This window comes from Setaria viridis, chromosome 7, assembly GCF_005286985.2.
Source record: "Setaria viridis chromosome 7, Setaria_viridis_v4.0, whole genome shotgun sequence".
In the NCBI taxonomy this organism is placed as follows: Eukaryota; Viridiplantae; Streptophyta; class Magnoliopsida; order Poales; family Poaceae; genus Setaria; species Setaria viridis.
Window position 1 is genome coordinate 26,704,822 of NC_048269.2, and position 18,182 is coordinate 26,723,003.

Here is an 18,182-nt window from a genome sequence, read left to right on the forward strand (position 1 = left end):
ATTTAGGATTATGAATGCATATGACTATATAAGGGCATTATTTTGTATTATGCATGCACTATAATAAGCTCACTTAAAAGTTTAAAGTCTCAAGCTTGTTAGTAGCTTGCTCCCCAGCCCCATGGCAAAAATAAAGACATTTCGGAGAGCATACACAAGCATTCAATTGCAGGCCATCCTACAATTTATTCGTTTGTGCTTTATATTTGTTATTGGAAGACATATTGTAGATATAACATCCATCTTAGATGATACAGAATCATTATGTTTTTTCATAGACATATTCTTTTGCATAAAACAAAGTTCCAAGTTTCTGTGAGGATAACAGTACCAGTGTCTAAAGTGTTACCTTTTTAGGATTGATTGAAGTTTGTCCAGCATTTGCCTCTACACAATATAGCATTGTTGTAGATACATGCATGCAAACCATCATGTCTTGAATTCACTGAGTGCTTCAATTGTTCACTAGATAATTCAATTATATATGACGGAAAGTAAACTAATATATTTATTTTTAAAACAAAACAATTGTAGTATCCATTAATATTACCAAGAAAAAAACCCTCAAGTAGCTATACAAAACATAACTAAACATGAATAGCTAGTTTTGGTAGTTTCAGCGGAACTTCTTTGCAAATTACACTTAATCGGTGCGGTGAATTATGTGGTTACTTTTTGCAGCAGTCTACTATCGCAGAAAATATATGGTGTTAGTATCACCGCTACTTTACTCCTCTAGAACTCTCTGCAACCCAGGACCAAGCTAGCTATTTCCAGAAACTGCATTTTTTCACCAACAGAAAGCACATACATACAGAGACCTAAGTTCAAGGATGTAAGAAACAGGTATACTTGTGAAGGAGCATCCGTAAAGAGAACCAAGACGAAAACCAAGCATAGTGAGTTGGCAGACTTGTAGTTCAGATGTGAGCGTATGCTTACTGCTGATCTTTCTCCTAGCTGCCTCACCTCGCTATCGCATAAATGAACAAGTGCAAAGGAGCTGCAAGTTTAGGTAGGGTCTGCTAAGGAGTAACTTGAAAGGTCAAGCCTTGGACATCCCCAACCGTATCCATGCATTTGTGGCATGTATGAAAGAGATGCGCTCGTAGAAGTTAAGTAAGCCATTGCACCACGAGGTATATATAGGATGCACAGCAACTACACTCCCATGCAACTAACGATGAGCTACCCCCTTGTAGTGGCATGAAGGCGAGGCTAGGACAGCATGCAGACAAAGTTGAGACCACAGCACAAAAATAGATAAGAAAACAAGGCAGATAGAGACATGTAGGCGATAAAAGTAGTTACAAATAATCAATCGAGCAAGCAACTTGAGAAAGTCTTGGCGAAAACTAGTTTTAATTAGTAGCCTCTAGGTTAGACCACTAGCAGAACGTAGTCATAGTGATCTACTCCGTGATTATACAGTATAGAAATATATATGGCACAACTTTCCTTAAAGTCTGTTATTTTTTTATCATAGTTAAAGGTCAAAGCAATGATGTGAATCATGGGGACAAGAGCATGCATAATCCTCATCCACACATTGTTAGGTTGATACTGCTATCAAGGAGCTAACAACTAGTACTATACTAATCCTTTGGCATTTGGTATGGCAGAGCCCCCAGACCCCAGTGCACCATATCATAATACTCCCTTCAGCACATTGAGGCGGTGACTGGTTTGTTTAATACTGTTGGCCAATGCATCAACAGGGTGATGAAGCAAATATTCCTCCTGTCCTCATCCCTAGGAGAATGTTTGTTGTGGGGCCCCCTTTACTCATCTCTCCAGGGGAAGGAAGGATTGGCGTGGTGACTGAAGAGTGAAGAGCTGTGTCATTGCAGTACAGTACTACGAAGAAGGGACACACAGCACAGGCCATATGGTGATATGGAGTTATGGACAAGGAAATGCATGGTACTACAGGCTGGTTGGAAGTATCATTGGATGGCAACTTTTTGGTGTGGGCAGGTGAACCGGGCAAGTGTGTGAATGCCTAACAACAAACAAAAACAAATGAGTAAAAGTTGCATTCTTACCCACTTGGACATGAAAGCCTGAGGGACGGCGAGAGATCTCTGATGAGAGATGCAAGAAGCATTATGATGAGAAGGAAGGGGGGGTAGCATTGTACCTTTTGGCTTACAAAAACGATAAAGGTGGTACAAATGGCCTGCCCAGGCACTTACAGATGGCCAAGCATATGATATAATAATACCATGTGAAGAGAGAGACAGGGTAAAGTTTCTTTAGGCAGTGGGGTGTTTGTCATACGTACATATTCTCCTGCTCCATGCGGCCATGCCTTCTCTCTCGCTACTGCATCCTCATCTTCCTCTCTCTCTCTCCCTCCCTCCTCCTCTCGCTAGTGCTTTTCATGGCTGGAAGATTCTTGGTTTGGGAAGATGGTGAGACATGACATCTCAGAGCTAGCCCTGCTACAAGAAAAAGGAGCGCAGGGAGAGGTGACAGATAGAAAGACAAGCTTGCAAAAGTAGGGAAACATTGCATTGAGCTAGCAACAGATATACATTATTTTATAACACGGAATAAAAATAACATGCACATTACATGCGCTCAAAAAACCCTTTGCTCTGATGAAAAATAAGGTACTAGCTTTGTGTATATATATGAGCCTACAACATAATTAAAGTAGCCAGTTAAAAACAATAAAACAGTAGCTCTGATATTCTTTGGATCAATACAAACTTGAAAATCCCCTTCAAATTAAGATCTACTTCTACACCAGAAGCTCCAAAGTTCCACGCGCTGCATGGATTGTTGTTACCAACCACAAACACACACTGAGTCACTAAACCCTGTGTCAATGTGTGGCGTGAACACACTGGCCTGGAGCCACCCATTCTCACACACAGAATGTACTACTACTATTACGATGTACCATCTAACTCGAAGCCGGCCTAAAAAGAAGCTTCCCAATTGCCCCAGTGCTACAGTGAAGCAGCTGCCATGGCAGATCAAGCGAAAGATTGATCAGAAATGAGAGAGGCGACCAAGAGATGTGTCGATCAAGCTACTATGTATCATGACCCCCTGAATTTTGTACTCTCTGATGTGTTAGAGCCCCAATTAAGTCGATGGTCAGCAAAACACACATGAACTCGCGACGACAACGGCGAGAGGACCAAGAACACCAAGAACCAACACCAGGGAAGAGATCAAAGACTCCCATGTCACGGCGACCGTACCACCACCAATGCCAACCTCTTATTGAACCCTTGTCTCTACTGCATGCCTATGTCTCCAGTCGCCCATGCACGCTCGCACGGAGGCTTTGCATGAGCCATGCATGGCGCCGCCGCATTACCAAGAAGCGCCACTGCCGCCGATCATGCCGTTCCAGAATCCCGGCGGGTCGTGCCCGGCACTGGGGGCTCCACCTCCTTGGTCCTTGTTGTGGTCAAACTGGGGGTGGCCGCTGTTTCCATCGCCGTCGCCGCCGCTTGCACCGGTGGCCACACCGCCGCCTCCCGAACTAACCGGCGGCTTCAAGTCCTCGAACGGGAACAATAACCTGCCCGCGTTCTCCGGCACGCCCTGCAACCCCGCGCTGGAGCCGTACCCGGCCGCGGCAGCACCGGGCCCCGGGCCGTGCGCGTCCAGCGAGAACCCGAGCACGCTCTGTGACGGTGGAGGCGCGCGGAACTCTCCGAGCGCGAACCCTCCCGCCGCGTAATCTCCGGGCATATGCATCGGCATCTGCAGCGGCATGTAGCAGCCGGAGCTCCGCAGCAGCTCCATGGCCGAGAGGGCGCCGACCGCGGGCCCCGCGCCGCCGCCGCCGCCGCCCCGGCCGTTGCTCGCCATTGCACCACCGGAGTTGCACACGCTGCTGCTCTCCAGGCTCGGGAACGCCCCGAACTCGGGCGCGTGCAAGCCGCTGTGGTGCGGGAACGCCAGGTTAAGGTCCTGCGCGCCCTCGTGCGCCAGCTTGGGGTTCTTGGACGCCGCCCCCGCTGTGCTGGCCATAGACGAGCTCGTGACCGAGGCGGAGGTGGAGGCGGACGCGGACGACGAGGAGGAGCGCTTGTTCTTCCGGGAGCCGCCGCCGACGGGGACGTTCCGGAGGGAGCCGCCCTCCGTCCAGTAGCGGCGGCACGTCTTGCAGAAGTAGCGCGGCTGCTGGAGGCTGTAGTTGTTGTAATAGCAGAACTTGGTGTTGGTGGAGTTGCACCGCGGACAGTTGAGCGCCTTCTCCTTCTGCGGCCGCGCGCGCCGCTCCGTGCTACCCGCGCCCGCCACGGCCGGCGGCGCGCCGGCGCGCAGGGCGCCTCCCCCAGGTACCGACGACGGCGCCGGCGCCGGCGCCGGCGGGTTCGGATTCGAGCCCTGGCCCGTGTTCGCGGCGGCGGCGCCCGCGTTGGCCGCCATCAGCATCTCCTCCATGGGCTTCACCAGCCCTAAGCTCTGTTGAGGACACGCACATGGTGCAGCAGCAGCAGCACACCATCATCAGAACGCAGACGATCAGCACCAAGTTAGTTAACAACCAGAGCAAGAAGATTAGAAGAAGCACGAACAAGTGAACAAAAATAGCATGTGGGCATGCAGATGCAGCGGGGAAGAGAGGGAGAGCTGGATGGGGGAGGATGCTAGAATCTTTATGGTGCAACTAAGAACCAAGCAAAAGGATACAAAGGCAGATTAGAGAGAGGAAAAAGGAAAAGGGAGAAGAAAGAAAAAGGTGATGAGGCCGGCCGGGGAAGAAAAGATGAAAGAGAAACACAAGACACCACAGCACAAAACACACCTTTGTTTGTGCTCTTGTAGGGTTGTGTGTTGCAGTAGTACTGCCGCTGCTGCTTCTGCTACACATCACCAAGACATGGCTGCTCTTTTGATGCAAGAGGTGGTGAGCCGAGGAGAGAGAAGGAGAAAAAAGCCATGGAGGAAAAAAAGAGGATAAAAAGGATGATAGAGAGGAAAGGGGGATTAGAAAGGGAGGAAAAGAAAGGTGGTGGTGTGTGTGCTGCTTTCAAGGATTAAAGGGGAGGGGCAGGAGAGGATTAAAGCCACAAAGGCCTCACCCCAAAGCCTATGGATGAGATAGATGCTGATGATGGTATGCATAGATCTACTACACGAAGGATATAAAGCAAGAACAGGACCCAAGAAGGAACGGAAGGAAGCAGGAGAGATCATGGTCTCATCAAATAAAGCGCGGCACGCACCAAGAACAAGGCACACAGAGAGGAAGATGAACAGCGACAGGATCGAGAAAAAACAACACCAAAATTCTCGCAGATGATTCGAGGCCAGGTAGCCAGATGCATGGGGTGCAGAATTGATCTTTGATTTGCAAGAAAAAATTACCTGCTGCCAGTGGGCTGCATCCATGCAAGATCTCCTCCAATTCCTTCGCTACCCCCACAATTCTTGCTTCTTGGGTGTCGGAGGAGTACGAGGAGAGCAGGGAGGAAGAAGATGAGGAGGAGCTTCTGCTTCAGCGAAGAGGAGGGGGAGAGAGAATGTCCTGTGGTTGGGCAGTGTGAGTGGAATTATGCCCCTTTCTCTCTGCGCTCCTCCCTCTCTCTCTCTATCTGCGCTCCTCTCTAATCTAGTAGTGGGGGATTCTTTTTTAAAATATTTTTATGCACCTATCAGCTGAACCTCTCCTCATCACCAGTGTTTGGCCTGTAATTGTGGCAAAATTTAATCCTGCTGTTGATAAGTAGGCAGCTGCTGAGAGGAGCTGCGTTCTTGTTCATGACTCATGAGGTCCACAGCAGTCAACCGGCCGGGATTCCACAGAGGAACGCGGCGAAGGAAGCCACCACCCACCATGGGAGGAAGCCCTGGGAATGGCGGTTTGTGGGGCCTCGCACGTGCGTGGGGCGGCGTGGCAGGTGCGGCCACCCCGGCTTGGCTTAATTCCCTGGGCGTCATTGTTTAGTGCTGCCTTTCCTATTCTCCCTTTTTCTTCGTGTGCGACATGGCACCTGCTTCTTTGATTTTTCGGTGTATTGTTGCTTATTGTAATTCATTTCTGCACCTAAAGCATTTCAATGGCAAACCTCAAAGTTTAAAACTCTAATGGTTTCCTTTTTGTGCTTAGTTACACCAAAGGTCAGCTTTTTAAAATATTGTCCACCATATTTGTTTGCTAAAAGTCCTATAAATTTCCACTTACCAAAATGGATGATCCATCTACTTTTTATTAAAGAAATCCTTCTGGACTTCTGGTTCCTGGTAAGTTTTAAACCAAATATTCACATTAAAACTACTATGCCAATGCACGAGTCAAGACACACTATGTTACCGTGGATGTCTATAATGAAGAAATAACAAAATTGGCATTTATGGACATTTTTGTAGAACTACCAAGCTAAAAGGCAGTAGTAATTTCCGTTACAGTTCTCAGGGTTGATTAGCCGCTCACACGCATACCACACCTTGGGCTGTTTGGTTCTTCCTACATTGCGTCTCTATGTTCATTAGTACTGAAGGGGTTGAAAAAAATCATAGCACAGTGTAACACATAAAATCGTTGATGAAACGAAGGGTTACTTACGTTCAAAAAAAAATCGAAGGGTTACCATGTGGGAGATTTCCAGGTTGGAAATGATTTTTAAAATACAAATAGGTGCTACATATGCGAACCATTTCATTTTTCCTAAGCTAGCATTATTACACAACGATAGGAATGGTTGTTGCCACAAGAGAAGTTTTAAAATCGAGAGTTTGCAACTTGACATCAATCAAAATACACCGTCTAAATTCTAACATGTGGCACAAATCATGTAGTCATATAAATTACAGCCGTTGAACCTCGTAAACAAAGTTTCCTTCTTTTTTATGCTCTTGTGTTTCTCTGGTGTGTTACCTTCCTCCAATGATGTTGTAAGTATAAATTGTTTATATTGAGAATTTACCATTAGGAGATTAAATGACTTATATTTTTAAACATACAATGTCTAGATCGAACTAATAATCACTAGTTTACTCTTTATCACTAAGAAAACCTATTCGCTTTTAAACTAAGGGTATGTTTGGATGGATCAAAACTAAAGTTTTGTCCTGACTAAAGTTTAGACATCCAAACTTTAGTTGGCTAAGATTATCCATATCTTGTTTGGAGCTAGAGCTAATTTTTACCCCCATAAATGGGTAAAAGTTCATTCTATCCTTAGGGGTGTACGAGAGAGAAAATGTTCAGATTTTACGGGCAAAGTATTTTCGTCTTTTACTATTCGTGTCTAAATTTAGTTGGAGATTGGTTAATTTCTAGTCCCAATATTTGTATCATCAGGAGCTAATCTTTATCCGAGATCTTGATCCAAACAGATGGATCTGACTGTGAACGAAATGGCGTAACCTGTGCGTGCAATATTTCTCGGTTTTGACATGGAGTTGTTATTTTTTCCCCCAAAAATCCTAGTTGCGGCGCTTGTATAGGTAGCTGGCTAGAGAAACATCCCTTCTCATCCGTCATCTACTGCAAGGGACCAATCAAGCCCATCTAGATTGCATCACTCCGCCAATCCGCTACATGCTCCATTCATCACCCGACCATTCCGTGTGTGTTTTCCCCCTTGAGAAGTGTACCTATTAGAACATCAACTGCAGCCTAAAAAACCAGAGAGATAAAACGAGCATGAGATCAGCTGATTGAACTGAACGGCTTATGGTTGTGGCTCTTGGCTCGAAAAAACGTATGCTTCTGGTGCACTCCACCGGTGCCCGCCCGGCCGGCCATCATCGAGTAGTAGGCAGTCAGCTCAGCTCGATCGACAAGTCCTCGGAGTCGTGCATGCTTGAAGGAAACTCACACCTCACGCCTCCGCATCGGAGCCGGCCCGATCAGCACCCACGACCAATGATGGCGCCCTCGCCGGCCGGCCGATCGATCGGTCGGTGTCCATACAGCTCGCAGGCGTCGACGGCAAGCGAGCAGCAGCCACGGCAAAGGCACAGTGCCCGCCCTGCACCCGGCGGCGTGGTGCCCTGCGCGCGGCTGGCCCCCGGCGGCCCCGGCGCCACACGCGCGCTGCCACGTCCCCCCGGCGCCGCGCCAAGAGCCCGAGACGATCGCATCGCATCGCACCCGACCCCGGCCGAGGAGGGCCGAACACGCACGCATTCCGCTCCGACAACGGAAGGCACGCCCGCGCGCGCGGACGACCCCACCCGTCGGCCCCGGCCGGCTTCCTAGTGGCCACTGGCCAGAGTTTACACGGAGGCGCGCGGCGCCTCTCGGCTGGCCGGCCGCGCGCGGGCATGATGGCCGATGAGTACCCCTGCTGGCACGATGGCGCCACCGGCCGGCGAGCAAATCATCGCGTGCCCCCCGCTCGTCCCGGGCTGTCGCGCCGCGCCCCAGCTTCGAAAAGGTCTCGTTTGGGCACGCCTGCCGCTTACCTCCTCATCTCCTCTCCATCGGCAAAGGCGACCAGAAATGATGCGATGGAACGAAGAGAGTTTCGCACGCCATCGGTCGGCAGCTAGCACTCCACGATAGCAACATTTTTCCAGAGGAAGAAACGGAAAAGGCAGAGGCCGAGTGTGCGTCTCTCTTTTGTCCGATCCTGCTGTTCCTTTCTCGTGCGCTCCACGGAGTTCTTCCAATCCGTCGGCTAGCGCTAGCGCACAGACGGGACGGGGGTTTCCTGGCGACTAGACTGCGTCGGCGGATGGCAAAGAAGGATGTCGTGCGTGAGCCATGGATTTTTCTCCGAGCTGACCCGGGTCCTGCAACCCGGAGATCTCAGGCTCCCTGCAGCAGAATAAAGCGGCGTTCGGTATAACGTTCCGGGAAGAAAGTAGCGGCCCTGACCAAAGTACAAGCGTCATTAGTCAACCTAAACTTGGCACCGGTTTTCAAAGGAGGAGATGAGCAGAAACGCTACTTTTCACGAGCCATCATGCTCCATGGAGACATTAGCGCCTGCTCGATCGAGTCCAGTCCTAAAGCTGGTCGGGAAAAAGAAGGTCCGGAGAGCGAATAAGAACGCTGCGGATAAAGATGCAAAGAAGACGATGACTCGTCGCCTTCAAGGACCGGCCCCGGTCGCTGAAGGTTCAGGGGCCGGGCGGGAGGATTGACCCGTGCCCTGCCCCAAGCTACCATCATAGTTACTGGGATCGGACTGAACCGGACCGACGGTCAGATCGAAAAAACCATGACCGGCACCTCCAACGGCTCGGTTTACTTAAGAGACCGATTGTGCAATCGGATCAGTAAAACTGAAAACCTGGTGAACCGGATGGTTTTCAACGGAACTGGTGAACCGGACGGTTTTCAACGAACCGGATGGCTTTGGGCTGCTGCGGTGTGCATTGCTACTTTTACATGGTGGTCCATGGAGCCCACGCCTGACCTTATCTGTTATGGCAACCTTTCCTTCAGGCTTCTGCATGGTGGCGCGGAGCAGAAGCGAGGTAGTAGTAGCAAGCTAGGCGGCGCTGCTGCGAGCGGCACAACGGCACGGCCGTGAGCGACGAGTGTGGCCGCACGGTAGGCGGCTAGCGGCTAGCGGCAAAGCAGTCATGAGCGGCGAGCGTAGCCGTGCGGTAGGCACAACCAACGGTGAGCAAGCAGAGGAGAGTAGGAGACGGTCAGCTGCCTGCAGCAAGGACAGGCGGCGAGTTGTTGCTACTCTGTTGGTACTGCTATGTGCTAGGTATTGCTAAAATGTAGGTGCGTTTTCCATTATTTGCTACGTATTTGTGATTGAACTTCTTGCGATGATCTATAAACTGAATGCAGATTACACTTAAATTGCAGAGAATTGATCATTGGCCATATAAAAGATTTGAGACTTGATATAATGGAGCTCTTAATCCTCATGTGCATCTCTATTTTAAGCAAAAACTTGCAGCATACTAAAATTTCTACATGGCTATGTCACTAGTTCCCTAATTAGTTTACAATGCACAATGGTGTAAAGTGATTTTTAATCTACTTTTATTTAAAATCGACTATATATTGCAAATTATCAAATATATATGCACCGGTTCTCAATATTTGTAGATGTTAAACGGTCCGATATTATTGAACCTACGGTTCAACCAGTTCATAATGGTTGGACCATTGAACCCACGTTCGATGACCTGTCCGGTAGTAGTAACCATCGTTTTCGCCATTATTCGTCGTGTTTCGATCTCCTACTCGATCGCCTGGCCTGAGCGAAGTGAGCGGCATGGGATTAGTTAGGCGCGGGGGCAATCATTGCTGAATCCGTTTGAGAATTGCCCTGTCCCTCTGTGGTGGCCCCATGCATGTTCCAAGATGATGACAATTGTGCTGATACCCACTAGCCCTCGCACCTTGTTTAACCGCAGGTCCAGTTCGGTACTAGGACCCCGTCTCTGCCACACGTACACTCCAACAGTCCAGCTCCAGCACTGCAGCTGCAGTTTTTCTTGACTGCTCCTGCAAGTTGCAACAGCCTTCGGACCGTGTTTGGTTCGTTTCTAATTATGTTTTGCCAGTCGTGTGTGACAGTTTCTTAGGTAGCTTTTTGATTTACTATTCTGTCACCATATCCCACATGTCAGAGTTGATTATTTCTCAAATTCAATACAATTTGCCTGTTTTTTAACAGACACGGTACTTGTGGTGGTGCCTGATTTTTTTTCTTTTTGAAACGGTTGCGGTGCCTCATTTTTCTTTGCCACAAAAGCTATGGCATGCCACACTTGCCAAGCTTACTTATGGCACGCTTAGCTCTATGAACAAAACATGCCTTAGTTAACGCTTTACCCATCAATGCCAAATCTTTGCGTGCTAATGGCCGCTAGTGCTTCTTTCAAATCTGTGATCATCAGGGTAACATGGATGCTAGCATGACATAACCTTGTTGGCGTTTCCCGGGAAACAAGGAACTGAGGGCCCTGACTTGCATCCACTTTGAAGATTGATGAACCTGTCCTTCCTGCTCTCTTGCTTTCCGCTACTCCCTCTGTCCCTTAATAAGGGTGAAGCGTGCTTGTTAAAAAGTGACGGAGGGAGTAGCTTGGTAGCGCGGCTTTCGTGCGTCCCATCGGCTGCAGCCCCGCGGTTAGTGCGCTGCTGGGGCCATGCATGGACAATTGGACATGTATGGACTCCCCTCTCGTGTAGTCGTGTCGATACGTTGCTCGCTGCATCCGAGGGCCACAAGATCTCGGCATCTCACTTCCAGGCAATTGCGCCTGCAAGTCGCAAACTAACCGTGGGTAAATTCTCCACAGCTGAATACAATCCTCTAATGCAAGCCTAGCTTGCTAGTTGATAGAGTGGTAGTGTAGCAGTAGAGTAGTACCATTTGTACCATGCATGCTGTGCTGGGCACGTACTTCCAATAATTTGGCGTGTGTGGATGGATTGGAATTTGGAACCATTGGTTCAGTGGGAGGGGGAACAAATGTTTGCAAAGTGCGGGACAGAGTGTGAAGTAGCCGGTCCAGTCGCACGTCGTGTCCTCTTCCTCTCCCGGCCCTCCTCTCCAGGACTCCAGGTTGGATCTCTCTCTCGCTGATGACCGCCTGATACAGCCATTTGATCGAACGAGCTCTCGATCGATGATGAGCAACAGCAGCAAATACACCTAGGACTAGCCTGGCCTGGTGCTGTCTGCTCTAGCTACGGCCAATTATTCCGCATCATGCACCAGCTAGCTTGTCGTCGCGCGTGTAGCGCCTGTGGGGGCGCACCGAGTTTTGTTTATAATTGGATTATGTGACATGATGCTTTCTGATCTCACTCGCTGTGTGCTGAAGCTGCTAGCTGGCAGTGGCACTGATATGATATGATCGTAGTACGAGTTGCTTTTCTACTGAACATCCATGCTCATCACTCATGCACTGCGCAAGCTGCTAGCTATGCCAATGCATGCATGTATGCTAAGCTTGCACTTGTATAATACTGATGGATCCATCCCACTTGGAGTTAATTAAGTGTGGTACGTTCATAGGATCATGTGGTGCGTCATCATAATGGACGGTAGCAACTAGTTTCCATTGTGCAATCATCTCGGGCTGTAGATGGTCGCTAAGCCCTACCAGCCGATGATAAGGTCGCCCATCATCCTTGAAATAAGTCGCCAAACTAGAGAAGGCGACCTCGCCCTGCCTTAGGCTCGGTTTTTCGAACTTTTTACTTGCGGCGCAGATCCAGAAATAAAATAATGATAGGGGTGAACATATGATCCTATTTGTTTGGTTTTCCAGCAGCTTTCCACTCCACCCTAAGAAACTGAAAGCTCAAACAAACGATCAACTTCTGGGCTGAACTTTCTGAAAGCCAAAAACCCAGAGAAGCTATAATTATACGGAAGCTCAGAAGCAGTGAAATGTGAGCTTTCCGCAGCTTTCTACGTCAAGGTCGTGAAAATTACATCTGCCATCGTTTATGTTGCGCCGGTCATTTTTCTTTCCTCACTCGTCCCGCGCCGCCCCACCTCGTCCCCGCGCCGCCCCGCCTCATCGCCGACCCGCCCCACCCCACCCCGCCTCATCGCCAACCCGCCCCACCCCACCCCGCCTCTGTCAAGGAGTGCCGCCGCCTCCTGCTCCAGCGCCTCGGCCTCTCCTGCTACAGCACCTCGATCGAGCCCACCTTTGTCGAGGAGCGCCTCCTCCTCCTGCTCCTGCGCCTTGGCCTCTCATCCCAGCTTTCGCAGCCGCAGCAGCCGCCACCCTCACCTCGCCACTCGCTTCGCTTGTCGTCCCCTCCGGCGTCTCCCCCGACCTCGCCTCCACCCGCCGCCGAGGAGCCCAGATCCAGCGGGCTCGAGAAGCCACTGCAGGGGAGCTCCAAGGTTGAAGAAAAGCCTGACATGTGGACCCACAGAGCAGATACTCCATCCCACCATTCCAAAAGTTAGGTTGCCAAACGGTATTAGCTTTCCAAAAGTCAGCTTTCGAAAAGCCAGCCTTCTAGGGAGAAAAACCAAAAGCCATATTTCTGGAAAGTTTGGAAAGCTAAAGCTCAAACAAATAGGTGAGAGCACTAAACTAACATAAGTTAATTATGTCTTCCAACATAATAGTTTAAAATAGTTTCATAGGTATGTATACAAAAGGAAATAGCACATACATCACAAAAAGTAGCAAAAGATAAATAATGTGTTGCTACCTTGCTCTCAGGGGTCACATTGATGGCGGATTCTTCAATCTCCAGTCATCCTACCCTCGATTGTCTGTCTTGTGCATTTCCCAGCCACCGCATGACACAAAGAGCAGTTTGGGATTTGCAAGATCGGGGATCGGGGGACTCTCGGTTGGGGTATTGGCCTTAAAATATTTTTGCCTAACAGGGGGCTCAAGGACGCCCCCCCCCCCCCCCCCCCCAAAAAAAAAAAATCATACCAAGATGCGTGGGTGCATGTAGCTTCCGTGCCATAAAATCAACTCCACAGGTGTACTCCTCCTGTTTTTGTTTGTAAGGTGCACACGCATATCCTAATTTAAACTTCATAATTTTTGACAAATAATTTAGCCAATCTTTTTATTTTTATACATAAACTTAAAATGATTAGATTCGTAATCAAATGTACTCTCCAATTATTCGTAATTAAATGTACTCTCCAATGATTCGTAATCTTGCGCCGCCATTGTTTTCGCTCGGCCTGTACGGCTACGCCGCCGCCGCCACCGCACCTCGCGTCATCACACGTCTTCCTCGGTTGGCCCGCATGGCCAAGCTGACAACACCAATGCAGCATTGCCCACTAATTTGCTTGCTGCTGCTTTGGTGGTGGCTGGTGAATCTGTAGGCAATTGAATTGGGCAACAAATTTGGTGGATTTGATGGATTTGGTGCTTAGAGTTTGGGATGAGGTAGGCATGCAGCAAATCGAAAGGGACGAGTAGAGAGCTATTGCTCTTGAATCCAGATCGACATTTTCATATTGCAGAATCTTCTCCAGCTTACTTGCGAGCTCGCCGTTGTCCACTAGCCGCAGCATCTCCGTGAGTAGCTATGGCAAGAGGTGTGACCACACATCTCCTCCAGCTCCCTTCTCCTCCTCTGCTGTTGTGGGTTCTGCGACTCCCATACCTGCACCGGCGCCCGCGGCCGACGGTGCACGGCGTCTTGGGACCCTCGCCACCGCACTGGCTAGGGAGGTCGCCAGGAACGACGCCTCGGCGCGGCGGCGGTGGCGGGGCTTGGTGGAACAAACGGCTGCCATGGTGAGCTAGCTGGCCCCAACCCGCGCGGGTGGGCAGGAAGGGGTCTTCGGCAAGCGACGGACAGGAAGGGAAGAAGGGGTGGTGACGGGTGGCTGCGGCAACGATGGGCACAAAGGGGCGGTGGGCAGGAAGGGGCGGCAACACGGAGGAACGGGGGAGGCGCGGCGGGCCCGAGCGGCGGCGTGGAGGGCGGGACGGTCGACGGCGGTCGAGCGGAGGAGACGCGACGGCGGGCCATCCCCTCGACGGTGACAGGTGCTAGCTGTGGCAAGCATGTACAAGGAGAAGGGGAGGATGAAGAAGGGTGGTAGGGCCCGTAGGGGCAAAATTATCTTTTCGCAGGGTATTTAACGGTTCCGAGATGGAAAATCCAATAGAGTGTCGTATAAGGAATAAAAGTTGAACTGGATGTCAAATAGAGAACTAAGATTTGAGAGCCAAGAAAGGAACCCATAGTTTTTTATAGTGAAAATAGGCATATCACTAGTAAATCCCACTTTGCAAATGTATAGACACCATAGTTTATTCATCCCTGCAATTCCATGTCCCTCTCTCTCCCCTCTCAGGCTCTCACCCTACCTTTTGTCCTGTACCCTCTCGGTTCTTGTCTCCGGCTGCTTGGAACGACGCTGCCGCGCTAGGGCTGCGAGCGATGCCGAGCGGGGGAATAATACCGGTCGGCGTCGGCCGGGCTTCTGGAACAAGTGGGGGAATGAGCGAGCTGGGAACGGGACGAATGGGCGGTGGCGGTTTTGGCTTGTTCCTGATGGAAAAAATGGCGGTTGGTCAAGCGTGCGTGGAGTGGAGGTTGATCGAGCTGCATGCAGCAGGTCAAGCTGGTTTGAAGATGTGCGTCGCCTGATGGCCACCATTCTTTAGAAAGGGTTAGCTTTCACATCATCACATGACTACGCATGAGTACATTCTTTAGCTATCTTTGTTGGCAACAAAATATACGTAGATCTCTGCAAACCAAACGTGTGTGTCGTCTAGGAAAAAAAAGTGTTTGGATCCTTTACTAAATTTTTAGATCAGGTCACATGAATATTTAGACGCTAATTAAGAGTATTAAACATAGGTTAATGTTAAAATAATTGCATAAACGAGGACTAATTCGCGAGACGAATCCATTAAATCTAATTAGTTCTAATTAGCACATGTGATCCTACAATAACATGTATTACTACACGCGAGCACATTCTTTAACCATGTTTGTTGGCAAAATAAATACGTGCAGTCGCTGCAAACCAATGTGTTGTGCGGGAAATCATAGTGGTATTCTTGGACCTTGGCTGGTCAAGCATGGATCGCGTCGGAGGGAAGAAGCATATCGAACCGTCGCCGTGGCACCGTGACATCGAGCCAGGTACGTCACCGAATCGATTATCGGGAGGAGAATGTCCAGAAAATGACTTGCGCAGTGGAATGGCTTGCGGGATTAGCCCGTCCGTTGCCTGGCCGATCTGCGAAAATAAAGGCTGCGAGAAAAGATGGCCTTGGCTTTTCTTTTGACAAGCTAAGCTGAGGGAATGTTCCTTTGCGGTGGAAAGTTGATCTCTTGACTCGATCGTCGTCGTACGTCCGTTCCTGCCGCATGCGCAGAACTAATCCCGAATTTGCACAGACCGATGGGATGCAAAGGATGTTGCCAACATATAGTTTTATCTAGTTGGAGACGCAACGGGAAGTATCAATGAAGCTTGAAGAAGGCTGTGCTACAAGGCGATAAGCAGCTTATCGGTGAAAATAAGTGAGAATCCCACCAAACGCTTTGCTTATTTTCACCGATTCTCGCTTATGTGGTAAGCCGCTTCAACGGTTTGAACTACGAGAAGCGAAAAGCGAGAAGCGAGAAAATCTTCGCTTAGATTATAATCCAAGCGTGGCTAGAAAAAGCGTATACAAACAGGGCCAAAGCAGTTAACGCTGCTACCTCCTTCCGTCCCAAATTGCAGGTCGTTTTGGTTTCTATAGATGCATAGCTTTTTACTATGTATCTAGATATAGTGTATGTCTAGATGTACAATAATATCTGTAAATTTAGAAAAGTTAAAACGATTTACAATTTAAAATGGAGGGAGCAATAATAAAGTTTCGTACTCTGAGCCATTTCTAATGGACCAAGTAAAACACGATAGATGCGGTCAGCACAATTGCTCCCGAACCTCTGCACGGCGGCCGCCAGGTGCACGCCTGTTTGTGATTACTTGTCTGAATCCACGAATTCTAGTCGCATTCTAACGAAGAAAAAGTTTCCCACAATTGGCCAGGTGTGGGAGAATTTTATTTTTGCACCATTATATTATATACACATCCAAGCTAGCTGGTCTCCATGGAACGAATGGAATGGATTCTCCATCAGCTAGCAGGAAAAATGACCCCAACCCTACCCATTTTTATAATGAACCCCACCACCACGAGCACATCAGATTGGTTGGTTCAGTTGAGCTTGAGCACCGGGGCAAGCAAAGCAAGCGAAGCTAGCGCCCGACAGCAAGCTCCAAGTTTCAACGCCGAGTCCGGCCGTGTCCTCAACTGTCACCTTCGTGACCTCACCGTCTCCACTTCCGAATATACAAGCAATATGTTCCCAGTCGATGGATGCGTCGTCGTCGTCGTTCGGTGGGCTGCAGGACGAATAAAAACGAATAGAAATGGCGCTGCCAGAGGGGGGTCAAATCAAATCCGCCGCGTATCTGACCCAACTTGTTGCTGCATCGCATCGCATCTCACATCTGCGTGCGCGAGCGAGACGGCCCTTTGACATGGAAGAGCTGGAGCACACGTCACGGTAGGGGGTGCACATTCCTAGCCACGATCCGACGAGCAGCTGTTCTGCTTCTACTAGGTTCGCTGTGCTGTGTGCGTGCGGTGCGATGCTCCCCGGCGGCGTGTAGCGTTACGCTACGTCCCTGTGGAACACGTACCGAGAAGATTTGACGGCGCGTATAGCTTTGGCCAATGGCGGCCATTCACACCACACCAGGCTAGCAAGCGTGAGGTCATCGTGCGTACGCGTTCCGCGACGAAGGCGCCGCAGCGGGGAAGGGGACAAGGGCCAAAAGCCAGCACACGGGCCCGGGGCCGTGCTCCAACTCCAAATCTCAGTGGACGCGCCGGCGCGTGGGGGACGACGACCAAACCACGCGAAGCGCTTGGCCACCTTCCTGCTGCGCACTGCGCCACTGACTGCCATGCTCCATCAGGTCAACCGAAACTGCCCCACGCCCATGGCTGCATGGCAGAGCCACCACTAGACCGACTCAGGCACATGCCCGGCGCGGCGCGCACGACACGATCGATCAGGTCGCTGGCCAGCCAGCCCTGCCGGGAGCGCGCGGTGGGTGGCCGCGCCCGCGCGCGACGGCGGGCCTGGGTCGCTGCTGCTGACCTTGGCGGAGTCCTCTCGTCTCCGTATGATGGAGATGCGCGGTTGGGTGGGGGTGGGGGTGGGGACGATAGGTCAAGCCTAATGGAGCCATGGTGGAGGTCGCTGTCTTAGGCGGTTAGGCCGGACCCGGCGCGGCGCCGGAACATGGCGGCGCCTCGCTCCGCTCCAGGTGCGAACGTACAGCGGAGGAACGCGCGTGGCGCAGGGGCCCCGCGGATCTTCAGACCACTCCTTTTGTTTTGTTTCGATTGGAGGGCTGGGAATTTCCGTGCGTTAGCGAGGCCGGCCGTGGCCCGTGCAGCAGCTGTTCAGGTGCACGCGCCGGCGCCGCAGCTTGACCGTGCGATTTGGCACGTGGAACGGGACTCTCCTCCAAAATACTTCCTCCGTTCCAAATTGCTATTCATTTTAATTTTTTTAGATATATAATTTTTATAGCATATATAAATATACAACAAAGTCTATATATCTAAAAAATCTATGAATATACTAATTTAGGACGGATGGAGCACATGGCACTGGCAAGCGCAGGCTAAGAGAGGAACAAGCAAGAGTGAGCTCAGAAGCTTTTGTTTCTGTTCACGATCCTTCTTTTGTACAAGCGCGCGCACGCTCACGCAGCAAGTTTGCCTTGGCCTAGGCTCAAAGG

The 18,182-nt window shown here is 50.1% G+C and overlaps 1 protein-coding gene across 2 annotated transcripts; it reads right to left on the reverse strand.

Moving 5' to 3' along the window:
* Positions 1–2,492: 2,492 nt before the first annotated feature.
* LOC117863955 (dof zinc finger protein 1) lies at positions 2,493–5,856 on the reverse strand. Of its 2 annotated transcripts, none has more exons than XM_034747889.2 (2): positions 4,778–5,856; positions 2,493–4,434 (listed from the first exon to the last, which is right to left on the reverse strand). In XM_034747889.2, the coding sequence occupies exons 1-2, from the start codon at positions 4,841–4,843 to the stop codon at positions 3,331–3,333; spliced, it is 1,170 nt and encodes a 389-aa protein (XP_034603780.1). In that variant the 5' UTR covers positions 4,844–5,856; the 3' UTR covers positions 2,493–3,330. The 2 variants fall into 2 exon arrangements, with proteins under 2 accessions (XP_034603780.1, XP_034603781.1); XM_034747890.2 differs by having other exon boundaries at positions 5,341–5,851.
* Positions 5,857–18,182: the final 12,326 nt, after the last annotated feature.

What these genes read in the sequence shown, in the direction of transcription:
- LOC117863955 (XM_034747889.2), bottom strand. Translation starts at nt 4,843, where the DNA reads ATGTGTAGCAGAAGCAGCAGCGGCAGTACTACTGCAACACACAACCCT. An exon ending in CTACAAGAGCACAAACAAAG is followed by an intron (nt 4,435 to 4,777) that starts GTGTGTTTTGTG and finishes TGTCCTCAACAG; the next exon opens with AGCTTAGGGCTGGTGAAGCC.